The 16,451-nt window shown below is 35.6% G+C and overlaps 1 protein-coding gene across 3 annotated transcripts in view; it reads left to right on the forward strand.

The window, feature by feature from the left end:
- Nucleotides 1-16,451, forward strand: part of ZBTB44 (zinc finger and BTB domain containing 44) — a 68,744-nt gene that overhangs the window by 24,154 nt on the left and 28,139 nt on the right. For 2 of the 3 annotated variants that reach the window (XM_027036925.2, XM_027036926.2), the window contains exon 2: nt 14,099-15,172. The exons of the other annotated variant lie outside the window; for it this stretch is intronic. In XM_027036925.2, coding sequence (XP_026892726.1) covers nt 14,155-15,172 — 1,018 coding nt within the window. In that variant the 5' untranslated portion in view covers nt 14,099-14,154. The remainder of the gene's footprint in view (nt 1-14,098; nt 15,173-16,451) is intronic. 3 annotated transcript variants of the gene reach the window in all.

The following is a 16,451-nucleotide window of genomic DNA, read 5'->3' on the forward strand; positions in this document are numbered from 1 at the left end:
CTGTAGTTTTCTTTTTTGTACAGACTTTGGCTTTGGTATCTGAGTAAGGCTGGACTTAAAAAATTAGTGGTGTTCTCTTTCATTTTCTGGAAGAGAGTGTATGATTGGTGTTAACTTCTTTAAATGTTTTATGGAATTCTATAGTAAAACCATTTGGGCCTGAAGATTTCTTCTTTAGGAGGGTTTTAATTCTCAGTTCAGTTTCTAACATTTATAAGACTGTTTAGGTTATCTCTTTCATCTTGGTTGAATTTTATGTGTAGTTATTTCAGGAATTGGTCTGTCTTTATTTTTGAATTTATCTGTGTACAGTTGTTCATAGTATTCTCTTTTTTATATCTGTAGTGTGTTAAAGAAAAAATCCAACAATCATAACTTGTGAAAAGATCTGGTTGGCTTTATTCAGTGTTTCATGAATTGGGCAGCATCTATTATAGAGACAGAGTGGAGCTCCAGAGTATTGTACTAAGTGGGAAGGTTTTATAGGCTACATGAGTAGGAACGAGGAATTTATGGTAGGCATTTGTTGATTGGTTAAAGCGGGTTACTTTCCTTATATGGAGCAAAGGAAAGTCTTGGAGGCAGGTTGTACTGAGCAGGCAAGTGCTATTGGTTAGCCTAGGCTTTACTTTTCTGGAAGAGCCAAGCACAGAAACTTAGCTAAGTTCTAGTTTGCTAATGTGGGGCTTAGCATGGTCTGGACAATTGATTTGTATATGGTAGTATTTTTTTTTTTTTTATTAGTATATGGTAGTATTTCAGTATTGATTAGTGTATTCTATTGATCGGTTTATGTTTCCTTTTACCCACTGTGAGACATAAGTCCACTGTTCCAATCAAGGAGGGAAATGGAGACTTGGAGCAGCGTGAAGTGAGGCTTTAATCAATGTTCTTGCAAGAGCAGGTGTCTGATGGACAGGCACACTCAGGTCAGTTACAGCAGGCAGTTTATCTCCTAGCATCAAGTCCCTCCCCTGATTCCTCATTGGCTGAGTACCACAAAGGTTACAGCCTTATCCAGAAGTCACCTATGCTCATTTAAGGCCAAAAAGTAGTCTGATTGGAACAAATGTACATTCCTTAAGGTGATGCAGAAACTTCAGTTCTTTGGCACAGGCTCATTGCAAAACCCGCAAAAAATAAGCCCGTGAAATGGAAGACAGGGAAAAGTGAAGTGTCAGGAAGTGAAGTGTCTTAGGGTTTGGGACTCCATTGTGCAGAGAGGGTGGGGCGGGGGGGCTCATACATATTTCTAGACAGCACAGCTTTTATTTGGTATTTCAGAAAACGAATTATCTCACTTCTCATACCACCTAAAATATACTTGAAATGCGTTTCTTGTAGAAACTTGTAGAAACTTGTAGAAATAGTGTATTTGGATAATTTTCCATCTTTCTGTCTTTTTTCAATCCATTCTGATAGTCCTCTGTCTTTTAATTGGTATGTTTAGGCTGTTTACAATGAATGTAACAATGAGTGAAGTTTGATGTGTTGGGCCTCCTTTTTTTTCCACCCATGCCCCACTTATGGAACCTTTGGCACAACTGAGAATACTGGGACCCCAGTCATCCTTGTCTCAGCTCATGAAGTGATGGTTCCTTAACAGACAAGTAAAACTAGAAGACCACCAGTTATTATTCCCCCTTCACCAAGCACTCAACACCTAGAGCAGGGGTATTGCTGAGAGAGGAGCTTGCCATTATCTCCATCCTCTGCTCCAGAGCTCGTCTCAGAGATTTTGCCTGGGAGGAGAAGCAGACCATGAAACAGTTCCTCATCTCTTCTCAAAACAACTGACTTCATTTGAAACACAGTGTGTAGAACTTCAAAATTACAGGTGCTCTCAAGAACAGTAGTTGTGTTGAAAGGCAATTGGGAAAAGACTGTATTTAGTCAACCTACAGCCTAGACTGCTGGATGGTCTGCAGGAGAGAACCAAAAGAATAAGACGACCTATGGTCACAACAAATATCAAATCAAGGATCTCAGAAGCTGTTCCCTCAAAGGAGCCATAATTGGTTTGGATTAATTTATAGAGCAATTTATGCCCCAGGTCACTGTTGAAAAACAACAGAGCAATTAGTGGAATTTAACATCTGAGTGTGGTAAGGGAAAAGAGAGCCCTACTGATATCACTGTAAGTCTGGTAACTGTGGACATATCCAAAGATGCACCTCCCTGAGGAGTGACCTCAGAGGATTAACACTGGGTATTGGGGTGGCAGAATAGAGGTCACTTTAAAAAATCTAGCTAGTCACTAAAAAATAAAGCAGATATCAATAATAAATATCAGGAAGTGGGGTGAGGGAACAGTAACTGGAGTTGCTTACAACATATTGTTGGATTTGTCCTGTTTCCAACAAAAAAATTGTAAAACATGCAGAGAAATAAATTATGACCCAAACACTGGGGGGAAAGCAGGCAACACAAAAACTGCCTGTGCCTATAATAGACCAGATGTCAGATATGACAGAAAAAGACTCCAACGTAGCCATTTATAAGTGTGTTCACAGAACTAAAGGATAATGGTTGAAGACGTAAAGGAATGTATAGTGACAATTTTGCATTAAATAGAGAATACCAATATTAAATAGAAACTGTGAAAAAGAGCGAAATGGAAATTTTAGAATTGAAAAGTACGGTAACTGAAGTTTAAAAAAAATTATTATTTATTTATTTTTTTTTTGCTATTATCTGGCAGGAAAAAGATTTAGGAAACTTGAACATAGCTCAGTAGAGATTATACAAACCAAAGAACAGAGAGAAAAAAAGATAAAAGTGAATAGTCTCAGAAAAATCTGGGACACCATCTAGCACACCAACATATGTATAAATGGGAATACTAGAAGAACTAGAGAGAGGGGTGAGGAACAGAAAAAAAAAATTCAAAGAAATAATGGCAGAAAACATCCCAAATTTCTTGAAGAATGTAATCTACACATCCAGGAAGCTCTGTGAACTCCCAAGTAAGAAAAATGCAAAAAGACCTATAAACTGACACATTATAGTAAAAATGCTGAAAGTCAAAGAAAAGGAGAAAATCTTGAAAGCAGCAAGAGAAAACAGCTCTATAATGGAACCCTCCCTCAGGTTAACAGATGACTTCCTAGGAAAAAGTGGAGGCCAGGAAACAGTTGGAAGGAAAATACACTCAATGTGTCCTTCAAAGAAGGAAACTGTCAACCAAGAATTCTATATTGTCTTTCTCAAATGAAAAGCAAAATATTTTACCAAATAGATAAAAACTGAATTTCTTACTGGCAGTCTTGCCTTACAAGGAATACTAAAAGAAAACCTAAGGCTGAAAGCAAATGACCCCAGATGGTAATTTGAACACATGCATGCATGCATGCATGCAAAAAAAAAAAAAAAAGCACTGATATAGGTAGATATGTAATTATAAAAAACAGTAGAAATTAATATTTTTCTCCTCATAACTGATTTAAAAAGCAAGTTATAAAATATGTATATAGTATAATGTTGGGCCTATAACATGGAATATATTTGCCAGTAACAGCACAAAAATGGTAGGTGGGAACAAAGCTTTATTGGGATATACAAATGACTACAGATGGTAAAGTAATAATCATAACCATGTGTTTGTAACATTTATAGATATATATAAACAATACTATAAAAGAGGGAAGTGAATAGAATTATATATGAGTAATGTTTTATATGTCACTAGCATTATTCTAGTAAAAATCTGAAGCTGATTCTGATAAGTTTAAGGTTTCTATGGTAAATTTTTGAGCAACTACTGAAAATATAACAAAAAAAATAGTGGAAAATTGTGGAAGAGATTAAAGTTCTACATTAGAAAATGTTCACTTAATGCAGAAGAAAGCACTACAGGAAGAATAATGGAACAAAAAAGACAAAACATACAGAAACAAAGTAGAATGGCAGACATAAACCCAGTATGCCAATAATATTAAATATGAATGAATTAAACAGTCAAAAAGCAGATATCAAACTGGAATAAAAAACATGAGCTAGCTATATGCTGTCTACAGGACATACATTTTAGATTCAAAGATAGATATAAATTGAAAGTAAAAGGGGATAGCAAAAGATATATCATGCAAACAGCAACTACAAGAAAGCTGACCTGGTGGTACCAACAACAGACCAAATAGACTTCTACAAAAAGTTGCTAGAGACATTTTATGATAAAAGGGTCATTTTATCAGGAAAATAAAAATTACAGTACCCAAATAAGTATAACAAAAATGGATAGAAATGAAGAGAGGAACAGATAATTCAACATTAGTAGTTGAAGACTTCAATATACTGCTTTCAGTAGTGTATAGCTAGACAGAATCACCAGGAAATAAGCACTATAAACCAGCTAGACCTAGAAGACATCTATAGAACAGTTACCCAGCAACAAGAGTAGAACACACATTCTCATATAGCATATGGAACATTCTCCAATTGTAGACCATAGGCTAGGTCATAAACCAGTAAATTTTAAAAGGTTGAGATAATGCAAAGTATGTTCTGAGAATCGAATGGCGTGAAATTAGAAATCAATAATAGCAGGAAAATGTTTCGGAAACTCAAACATATGTGAAAATAAAACAACACACTCCTAAATAACCAGTGGGTCGCAGAAGAAATCAAACAGGAAATCAGAAAACATTCTGAGGTAAATGAAAATAAAGATACAACATGTGGAAATTTATATGCAGTAGTAGCAGAGCTTAGATGCACACGTATAACTGTAAATGCCTATATTAAGAGGGAAGGAAGATCTCAAGTTAAAAACCAACCTTCCACCTGAAGACACTGGAAAAAGAGCAAACTAAACCTAGAAAATAATAACAATTATAAAGTAATACTATGAACAATGAACCCTCAAAAATGAAATCAAGAATACCGTTCCATTCACAGTAGCATCAAAAAGAATACTTGGAATAAATTTAACAAAGGAAATGTAAAACTTTTTTTTTAAATGTTTATTCATTTTTGAAAGAGACCGCATGACCTGGGGAGGGGCAGAGAGGGAGACACAGAAACTGAAGCAGGCTTCAGATTCTGAGCTGTCAGCGCAGAGCTTGACACAGGGCTCAAACTCACAAACCATGAGATCATGATCTGAGCCGAAGTCAGATGCTTAACCAGCTGAGCCACCCAGGCACCCCAAAATATTTTTGAAAGAAATTAAAGATAGTCTAAATATATAGAAAAATACCCCATGTTCATGGATTGAAAGACTCAATGTTGTAAAGATGACATTACTCCCCAAACTGATCTACAAATTGAGCACAGTCCCACCTCTTTGTAGAGATTGACAACCTGATTCTAAAATTCATATTTTGTAGTTGCAAGGAATCCAGAATAGGCAAAGCAATACTGCAAAAGGACAAATTCAGAGGACTCACCCTTCCTGATTTCAGAGGGACTACAAAGCAACAGTGACCAAAGCATTTTACTGGTATAAAGATAGACATATAGAACAATGGAAAATAGGGGCACCTGGGTGGCTCAGGCGGTTGAGCGTCGGACTTCAGCTCAGGTCATGATCTCACAGCTCATGAGTTCGAGCCCCGCGCCAGGCTCTGTGCTGATAGCTCAGAGCCTGGAGCATGCTTTTCAGATTCTGTGTCTGCCTCTCACCCTGCCCCTAACCTACTCTCATTCTGTCTCTGTCTCTCTCAAAAATAAATAAACATTTAAAAAAATTCAAAACAAAACAATGGAATAGAATGGAGAATCCAGGTATAAACCCATACATCTGTGCTTAACTGATTTTCAACAAGGGTGCCAAGACCATTCAATGGGGGAAAATAGTCTTTTTAAGAAATTATGCTGTGACAGCTGGAGAGCCACATACAAAGAATGAGGTTGAACTTCATACCACATATTAAAAAAAAATCACTCAAAAATCAAAGACCTAACTGTAAGAAGTAAAACTATAAGAAGACATAAGGGTAAATACTCATGATGTTGGATTTGACAAAGGATTCTCAAATATGACACCAAAAGCGCAAGCAACAAAAGGAAAAAATAGATGTTCTGCTTCATCAAAATTTAAAACTTTTGTGCTTCAAAGGACACTGTCAAGAAAGTGAAATGACAACCCACGGAATGAGAGAAAATGTATGTAAACCCTATGTCTGATAAGCAACTTGTATGTAGAGTATATAAGAACTTTTACATTATAGTTCAGTAAGATGACAACGAATAACCCAGGTTAAAAATGGACAAAGCATCTGAATAGACATTCCTCCAGAGATTATACAAATAGCCAATAAGCACATGAAAAGACGCCTGACATCATTAGTTATCTGGGAAATGCAAATCAAAACCACAATGAAATACCACTTCACACCCACTAGGATGGCTAGACTCAAAATGTCAGCATACTAAAAAAATCTTTGAATTTAAACACTTTTAAAAGGGTGAATTGTATGAGATGTGAATTATGTCTGAAGCTGTTTTATAAAATATATAGTCATGTTACATATTAATAATTTCTTGATATCAGATAGTAAAAACAAATTTCCAATTATCTCATAAATTTATTATTGTTCATTTGTTTCAAATAAGGTACTTCTGCACAGTGTGATTGAGTCATAAAATCTTTTAAGTCTCTTTTAATCTACAAGTTCCCTATTTTAGTTCCCTCTTTATGTCTTTTTTTCGCCTTGCTATTTATTAGTTTTAAAAAACAAGTTTTTTGTCCTATGGAGTTTCTCATAATCTAGATCTTGCTGTTTGCATTGCAGTGGTATAGTTTAACATGTTCCTGTCACCGCTGTATTTCTTGTGAATTGATAGTTGGGTTTAAAGTTTTGTTCAGTCTTTTTTACTGCCTTTGTCAAGTTGTAAACCATTGATCAATACCTCTTCATTTGGGGGTGGGGGTTGCAAAATGATTATCTTATACTTCTGATATTCCTTCATTTATTAGCTGGAACATTTCTAAAGAGAAGCCTCCTTTCATATTGTTTGATTATCCAAAAATACCATTTGTATTGAAAAGCCAGGATAAATGCCTTATTCTTTCCTGTCTTTTAAAATCAGTTTTCAAAATAATTATTTGTTTCAATAGCATCTTTTAAAGGTGACAAATTAGCTTTGCTTTTGTTTCTAGTGTTAGATGAGCTCATGAATCTAAACCTGTTTCATGTGTTTATTAAAGAAGCTATCTTTAAAAGCCTCTTTGCTGTCTGTTAAGATGTTCCAGGTAGACATTTACTGGCCCAGAAATGCAATCAGCCATTTCTCTAAAGAGCCATGATTCTTTTTAGTGGGAAATGGAATTTGGAAGCCAGTCTAGGTGCTAGAGGTATTCATTATGAGTTCATACTGATACTTTTAATTCAAATTTAAGATTTTATAAATTCTAATTGCAACTTTTTATTTACCTTCAACCCTTGATAATAAATACCTATAGATACAGTACTTTATATAGCCAGACCAGATAGAAATAAAATCTATCCATTCACATATTTCAAAGACTCTTCTGTGTATGTTATGCTAGATACTAGACAGGATCAAAAAATAAATTAGATACCATAAAGTGTTTTCACTAAATCCTTTTGTTCTGCCTGCCCCAAGCTTCTCACAGCTTGTCTTCACATTCTTTCCTACATGTTCTTTAGATGTCTTTAGTTCTAACAAAATCAATAGAATGAGATTCATCAGTGACTTACATAGGTCCAGCCCTAACCTCTTCCCTGAACTCCAGATCAGAATGGGCAATTTCATATATAAATTTATACAAATATTCCTCTCAAAAGTTTTTCAAATTTAGTATGTCTAAAACCAAAATATTCTTTCTGTTCATCATTAATCCCTACCAAAACCATTCTTTTTTCATTCTCTATCTTGTTTGGTGAAAACACCATCCGCTCAGTCACCCCCATGTCGGAGACCTAGAGTCAGATTCTTCTCTCCTAGCTACTCCCCTACCTGATCCCTGATAGGAAATCATGCCTAGGTCGTTTTGCCTCCCAAATATTTCTTAGATGTATTTTCTCTATCCTCGGTGCTTTATTTTATCATATACTCATACTGTTAACGATAGCTACCCTCAAATCTACCCTCTGAATTGCCATCAGAATAACCAAAAAAAATGTAGATATAACTATACTACTGCCCAATGGCTACTCATACCTATTGAATAAGATCTCATTAGGTCCTTAGCAGTGGCATAAACAAACATAAGTGCCTTGAGCAAAGCAATATCCCAAGTCTCAATTTCCTCTGTAAAATCGGATTATCATTTTATGTCATATGTGATAACATGTTTAAAGCTCCTACTGTTAACATCTGCTACAGAGTAGATAGTCACCTGGTATAGACAACTTCATATATTTCCAGCTGGATATTCCTTTTCTTAGAGGCATCTTAAAATCAGTGTCCCTTTCCGTAACCTTCTTTCTTTGATTGGTTTTAATTAGGATATAGGATTGAAATGAAATTATCTCAGTTCAGTTTTCACATAATGAAAACCTTGTTAGTATCATTGGGAGAGGTAGTGTCCAGTTTTAAATGTGTCAATATTTAAACATGCAAATTCTTATTAAATATTAAGTTTTCCCATCTTCCCAAATTAGTTTCAAGATTAGCAGTCTTCATCACTTTTTCTTTTATCATTTTAGGCAGCCCTCTCACTTTATATGCTAAGAGCTACTCCATTTTAATCTCACATCCTCTGATAATTTTTATCAGCCAATCTCTAAATCAAAATAAACATAATTCAAGATATGATCTGTGTCATAAATAGAGTAGACATGAAATTTGATCTCCATTTCACTTCTATTCTGACTTTTTCTGGAGGTAATAATAGTAACTAACATGTATTGGATGCTTACTTAATACCAGAAATTGTGCTAATTTAATCCTCTTGACTGTCTTGGAAGTGTGATTTCCATTATTCCTTTTACATAGGAGCAAACAAGAATAGAGAGATGAAGTAACTTGACTGAGATTTAATTCATTTCTTATAATTGGAAGAGTCAGCATTCAAAACCTAAGATTTGTCTAACTTAAACCTTTTTTTTTTCTACAACTAGGCTATATACCTTATTTGTCAAAAACATTTCAACCCAACTGCAAAATGACCACATAGGATTTAGCAGCTACTGCTTACTGCTTTCATAAGCATGTATGCTATTCATCAGGGATTTGGAATAAAAGGGAGGGGTGGGCAGGAAGGAAACTATTTCTGAATTACTAGTTCAAATTGCAAACTATTACACAAATAGATTTTATTACTTTTAAGTGCTGCATGAATTCTACATTAGTATAAATTGGAATTAAGTAATATTTTATTCAAGAATTTTGAATGAGCTCTTAATCTATAACTACATACATATTCATATACATATACACACGGGAAAATGAGAAGTTTCTTTAAAAGAATTACGTAATTGATAAAAATTTCAGGTTATACTCTCTGGCTTCCAAAGTATCCATATTATGGATGACTTTTTCAAATAGTGTAGTTTCATCATAAGTTTTGTCACAATATATGATATTGCAGTATCTCCAAAATATGTTAGTCCATGTCATTTTTTTATTATCGAATTTATCATGAGACTCAGTTTCCACAGACCTGTATTGGGAGATGCATATCATAAATGCATGGTATACAAGGCATTTCCCAGTCTAATCTTCATCTTCCTCTCTTCCCATACAGCTAGCTATATCAGGCTTTGTAGTTTATATGTGTAACCATTACATTGAACAAGCATAACTTGTGGAAGCTACTCATAATCCATTTTATTTTTGTCTTCCATTGTCCATTTAAGTGTATTCTGTGGTGTTAAGTTCTTCCTTCGGCTCCTTGAAGGGCAAGTCTTTTCTGGTTACTTTCAGGAATTGACTATTTTCAAGAACTAATAAACTTAACTCAGAGTTAAAGGATTCCCTCCTTTCCCACCTCAGTTGTACCATAGGCCTATAGTGAAAAGTGAGGTTTGTTTGGCTTCCTTTTTCTTTCGGTTTTTCTCCTCTTTGTCCTTTTATTCCTCTTCATTTGCTAACTGTGGTTTCTGGCCTCTTCAGGTTGAGAGAGGCAAGGGTTGAGTAAGAATAAAAGATCTTTAATAGTAATAAAAGCAGCAGCAGCAACTAATATTTAATACAACATTTATTTTCTGCTAGGTACTGTACATATATTAAACCAGTTAATCCTCAGAAATCTCTGAGGTGTATTCTGTTATCCCTTTTTTTACTGTTGAAGAAGTTAAAAGCACAGGTTAGTGACTTGCCTAAGGTCAGCAGCCTACTGAACATAAAGGCAGTGCCAGGATGCAAACCCAGCACTCTGGCTCCATAGTCCCTTCTCAACCACTCTACTGTATTGTTTTTATATACTGTTGGGAGATGATAAGCATACTTCCTAGTCTTGGCCAGACTTTAAATCAGACTTCTACCGTTTAGATTTTTTTCAAGTGTGACATACATTTTCCATAGATCGAAGACAAAGAGCAAACATGTCTCAACCCATTTGCCTTGCAGAAGAGTAGGAGGGAGTAGGATGGGGTTTGGAACTCAAAGCACACTGATGACTGTCTGCAAAAATCCTTTTGTAACATTTAACTCTTTGAACATTGTAGGTGAATATAACTCAAAGTTGAAAGACTGTTTTCTACTACCTTATTGCATAGGTGGACTTGCATCTCACTTTGGCCAGCAGTATCTGAGGCCTCTACCCAAACCAATATTGAAATGGTTTCATTTTAAGATCCCCATGCACATGCTCTCCAAATGCCATTTAATTCCCTGCCTTCGACATCTTTGTTCATGCAGATAGTCCCTGGATTAAGACTATGTCACTTGATCTGAAGGCATGTGCTTTCCTCCCTGAACCACATGATCCCAATCAAACCAAGCACTCTTTATAAGCCAGGCTTTTAAAGAAACCAGTTTACTATAGTTCAGCAAATCAAAGAAAACTTTATATATAGTCCTCCCATTTTCTTTCTCTCCATTTCATTCCTATGAGAGAAATCAGCAAGTATGTTAAACGGTGGTTTGCTTAGACCAGTTTTAGCTGCTTAGTTGTGTCGTGGTTATTTGACTTTGGGAATGGTGTATAAAGTAGATTTGTATTTGAACTCATCTTTGATAATGGTCAGATAATTACTTCAGTGGCCTTGCCTGGCTATCTTGACAAAGGGCTTTATGACTTTTATCCTTTCTGTTATCAGACAAGAAAGAGTCTCAGATTGAACCTTTTGTCTTCCCATGTTAGAATATTCAGTGGCCTTATATTTATTCAACTGGAAAGCTTTAGGTTTTTTCTTTTCTTTTTTCTCCTTCACATACACATTTATCTGCATAGAACATTCAAAGGGATGTTTATGGGATTGTTTGATGTTTGAACTGACATTGCCTTCTGCATGCTCACATTTTTTTAAAACTTTTTATTTTAACTCCAGTATAGTTGACATACAGTGTTGTATTAGTGTCAGGTGCATGCTCACATTTAGAATGTCATACGGTGCCCATTAACAGTTTGCCAATACAATGCATAGATTGCACAGGGAGGCACATCATGATGGTGAGCAGTCATTGAGATCACTGTGTGATCCCATGATAGCCTGGAACTCCTTTCAAATGCTTTATCACCTGGAAGAATTCTACTTTCATTAGGCCCTATCCTCAGTGATGCCTCTTCTCCCTTGTACATTCAGAATTATTTCATTTGTTGCTTTCACTCGTGTATGCTGCACACCTTTTGTACCTTGGTTAGGAACATGTCTTTTTCATGAGGCCTGTAAGCTTACTGAGGTCAAAGACAGTGTTTTATTTGTACTTGTGTACCTCCCTTCACATAATAAAGTGTCTCACATCTCTTGAATCCACTATTAAGGATTCAATAATGTGAATAAAATTGGTTATAATTTGACTATTAGAATCCTGATTCAGTCTTACTAATACTTGTGCCCAAAACAAGGGAGGTAAAAATAGTAAAGTTATGCTCAGTTATAATCCTACCATACCTGCCATATTGTGTACAGTTCTGAAAACCACTTTTTTTTTTTTTTTTTTTTTTTCCTGAGAGAGAGAGAGAGAGAGCTGGGGAGGGACAGAGGGAGAGAAAATCTTAAGCGGGCTTCATGCCCAGCACAGAGCCCAACGCAGGGCTTGATCCCATGAACCTCGGGTTATGACTTGAGCTGAAATCAAGAGTTGGAGGCTCAACCGACTGAGCCACCCAGGCACCCCCCTGGGAACCAGTCTTAAAGGAACATTAAAAAGTGAAGACTGTTGACAGCAAGGAGAGCAAGCAAATTTTAAGGAGCATTTAAAGGGACTAGGGATCTTTGAAGAAGAGAAATCATAGGAAAGAATGGAATGTGATTGCCATCTTCATTTTTGAAGGCTTTTTCAAGGGGAAGGAAAAAGTAGACCTACTCTGTATGACTTCGTAGTTTTAACCAAGAGTACCTGAAACCCTGGTTTTGTAGCAGTATGCTGGAGTTTTGTTTTTTTGGTTTTTTTTTTAAGAAAAATTTTTTTAATGTGCAAAAAAAAAAAAAAAACCAGAGGGAATAAATATCCATACTCCTACCAATGATTCCTTTGAAGATGATGAACATTCCATTTGAATATGATACATTATTCTGTATACAGTTTCAGAAGGATCTATATACAGTTCCTTTAGGGAACTCATGAATCTCAGGTTAAGACCTCATGTTCTCTTGCGTTGTGTGTGTGGCATAGATACAAATACTCTTTCATCACGTTTTTCACTAAATATATAATAATAACTACTATTGAGTGTTCACTCTATATCAGTAATTGTGCATTCATTTAATACTCAGAAGCAAACATTTTTCCAGGTCCATTAAAGATTCATCATCTGTAGCATCTTTTAAAATTGATGGTTGTATTTTTGAAGCATTTGAAATCTTCTTTTACCTAGAGACGACTTACAATAAGTATTTCTCCAAATTGGCTTTGTTTTGCATTTATTTCAGTACTAACAGTAAAAAAAAAAAAAAGTTATTTATCACAGATAAAATGACTGATGTACATTGTTGATATTTTTTTACACTGGGAAATACTGTGATCTAAGAGTCAGAGGATCCAGATCGTCGCTTTGGTTGTCATTCATTGGTCACATAACTTTTCTGAGCATTAGCTTTCTTATCTTTACTAAGGGGATAATATAAGCCTTCCTGACTTCACATAGAGGGTGTAAAAAGAGGTTAGGGAGAAAGTGCTGTAAAAACTGAAGCATTATTAGATGTGCTAATTTAAAACTATTTGAGAGTATCAGTTTTTTGTATTTTTAGTAAATAAATGTGAAATCTTGTCAAGGCAAAACTAACTTCTTTTTTTAAGGGAAAATCCAATCAACTGATTGATTTCTAACCATTTTTTAAAATAAATTTACTTCCAGAAAGTTTGTTTCATTGTATTGGTAATATAAATAAATTATTAATGTATTAGTAATATAAATAATACAACAATAATAACTGGTTTCATTTGTTGAGCATTCACAAAGTGCCAAATGCTGTGCTAACCACAGTATATATTGTTTCATTTAATCCTGTAATAACCATGGAGGAATTGTTGAGGAAAGAATCCAGACCTATCACATTCTAAAACTTGAAGTCTTAACCACCTATATTTATTCACTTTATAGCCTAAGAGAGACAGTATATATGTAGCATCGATGTTAAGAGGGTAAGCTGTGGAACCAGCCTGTCTGGATTTGAATCCTGGCTCTGCCACTTAATAACTTTCTGACTTTAGCAAGATAACCTTTTTCTGTTAAACAGGGGTAATGATGTACTTCTTGACAGAGAGATGACCATCAACTAAATTATCAAATGTGAAGCATTTAGAACAGTGTCTGACATATAGAAAGCACTCTTTAATTGTCTTATATACAAACTATTATTATTTAAAACTATCCAGCTCCTTTAAACATTAGCTCACAGACTCCTCTGATAGGAGAGTTTGGGGGAATGTTAGAGAAAATAATATATTCTCTACCTTGAACTTTCTCACTACCATCCTTCAGCTTTTTTATTTAACACAGTGGCTACATGAAAATAAAGTAAGCCACCTTCTATTTCAACCACTAAACTATCAATTAATGCTTATTTTATATATTTTTTAGGACATTTCTGATTCATTTGCATCCTTGAAGAGCATCTGTAGAAGAGGAAGGAAAAGATGGGTGTGAAAACATTTACTCATAGCTCCTCTTCCCACAGCCAGGAAATGCTTGGAAAGCTAAATATGCTGCGAAATGATGGACATTTTTGTGATATCACTATTCGTGTCCAGGACAAAATCTTCCGGGCACATAAGGTGGTACTAGCAGCTTGCAGTGATTTCTTTCGCACCAAACTTGTAGGCCAAGCAGAGGATGAGAACAAGAATGTGTTGGATTTGCATCATGTTACAGTAACTGGCTTTATACCCCTTTTAGAATATGCGTACACAGCCACTCTGTCAATTAACACAGAAAATATCATTGATGTTCTAGCTGCAGCCAGCTATATGCAAATGTTCAGTGTTGCTAGCACCTGCTCAGAGTTCATGAAATCAAGCATTTTATGGAATACACCCAACAGCCAATCAGAAAAGGGTCTAGATGCTGGACAAGAAAATAACTCAAACTGCAATTTTACTTCCCGAGATGGAAGTATTTCTCCTGTGTCTTCAGAGTGCAGTGTGGTAGAAAGAACCATTCCTGTCTGCCGAGAATCCCGGAGAAAGCGCAAAAGCTATATTGTTATGTCTCCTGAAAGTCCTGTGAAGTGTAGCACGCAAACAAGTTCTCCCCAGGTATTGAATTCTTCAGCTTCCTACTCAGAAAATAGAAATCAACCAGTTGACTCTTCTTTAGCTTTTCCCTGGACTTTTCCTTTTGGAATTGATCGAAGGATTCAGCCTGATAAGTCTAAACAGGTAGAAAATACCCGGACTTTAGAATTACCCGGCCCATCTGAGACAGGTAGAAGAATGGCTGATTATGTGACTTGTGAGAGCACAAAAACTGCCTTGCCACTGGGTACCGAAGAAGATGTCCGGGTCAAAGTAGAAAGGTTAAGTGATGAGGAAGTCCATGAGGAAGTGTCTCAGCCTGTCAGTGCATCTCAGAGTTCACTGAGTGATCAGCAGACAGTGCCGGGAAGTGAACAAGTCCAAGAAGACCTTCTGATTAGTCCACAGTCTTCCTCTATAGGTATAATGTCTTCTGTGTGTTTCATGATGTTTTTCTGTGTTTTTCAAGTCAATATGAGCATTTTTAAGTATCTTTTGTATCAAAGTTTTGTGCTGGATCCTATAGGAAACATTAAAAAGAATAAAACATGATAACTGGATTTTTTTAGATGCTATTAGTACTTTTTTTTTTTTTTTTACAAGTTATGGATTGGGAACGAGAGAGAATAGTTAAACGATTTCTGATGAGATAAAGGCAGATTACGTTACATATGAATTGTGAATTATTTTCAATGCAAAATATACCAGTTTTTAAAAATCCAGTTAGTGTTTTATTCTTTCTCAAAATATTTACTGAAAACTTACCATGTGCCAAACGTTCGGGATACATGATAAAAAAGACACAGTCTCTGCAACTGAGGATTTAATAGTCTAATTGAGAAAGCAGATGTGTAAATCTAGCAGTAGGCTGGAGATATGAACAAAGTGTTAAGGCTTCACCACAAAAAGAGCAAGTTAACACTAATATATTCGAGATGTATTTTAGTTAGTAAGTACAAGTTTGCCCAGGAAAGGGAATGACATTTCTTTGAAAATGAATAAAAGCACAGAGGTGTGGAAGACCTTTGCATGTTTGGTGAGTGGCAAATTCAGTGCAAAATAATGTGAATAAAGTATGGAAGCCTTCAAGTATTGGAAATAATGAGAGAAGACAAAATGAGCAGTTGAGCATATTGTGAAGAGTCTAAACACAAGTTTCAGTTAGGATTGCATTCAACTGCAGATAACAGATCCCTTCAAAGTGGCTTAGACCAAACAGGATTTTATTTTTATCCCATAAAGTGTTCAGAAGTAGGAAGTCCAGGACTGGTATGGTGGCTTTACAGTGTAATCATTGGCCTAGGTTCCTTGTATATTTGTATCTCTTGTATATTTATAATCCACCATCCTTAGTTGGTCAGTTTCATCGATAAATTTATTGCTTCATGGTTACATGATGTTTGCTTAATCTTTAGCCTCATATTCTAGTAAGGGGCAGTGCTTGTGTCAGAAAAGCACAGATGTTCCTAGAAATCCCTAAAAAGCTTCTGCCAGATTATGTCATGTGGTCTTCCCTAGCTATAAGGGAATTTGAGAAGATGTATATTCAGTGGGTATATAACTGCCTCAAACAAAATTGGAGAATGCATATTGTGTGCAACTAGCAGTGTCTGTCACAGCTAGGCCATTTAAGTTTGAATTTTATCCTAGTGGTAATAAGGAGTCTACCTTAAAGGGAATAAAAATTTACACATTTACAG

The sequence above is a fragment of the Acinonyx jubatus genome, chromosome D1 (genome assembly GCF_027475565.1).
Source record: "Acinonyx jubatus isolate Ajub_Pintada_27869175 chromosome D1, VMU_Ajub_asm_v1.0, whole genome shotgun sequence".
Classification (NCBI taxonomy): Eukaryota; Metazoa; Chordata; class Mammalia; order Carnivora; family Felidae; genus Acinonyx; species Acinonyx jubatus.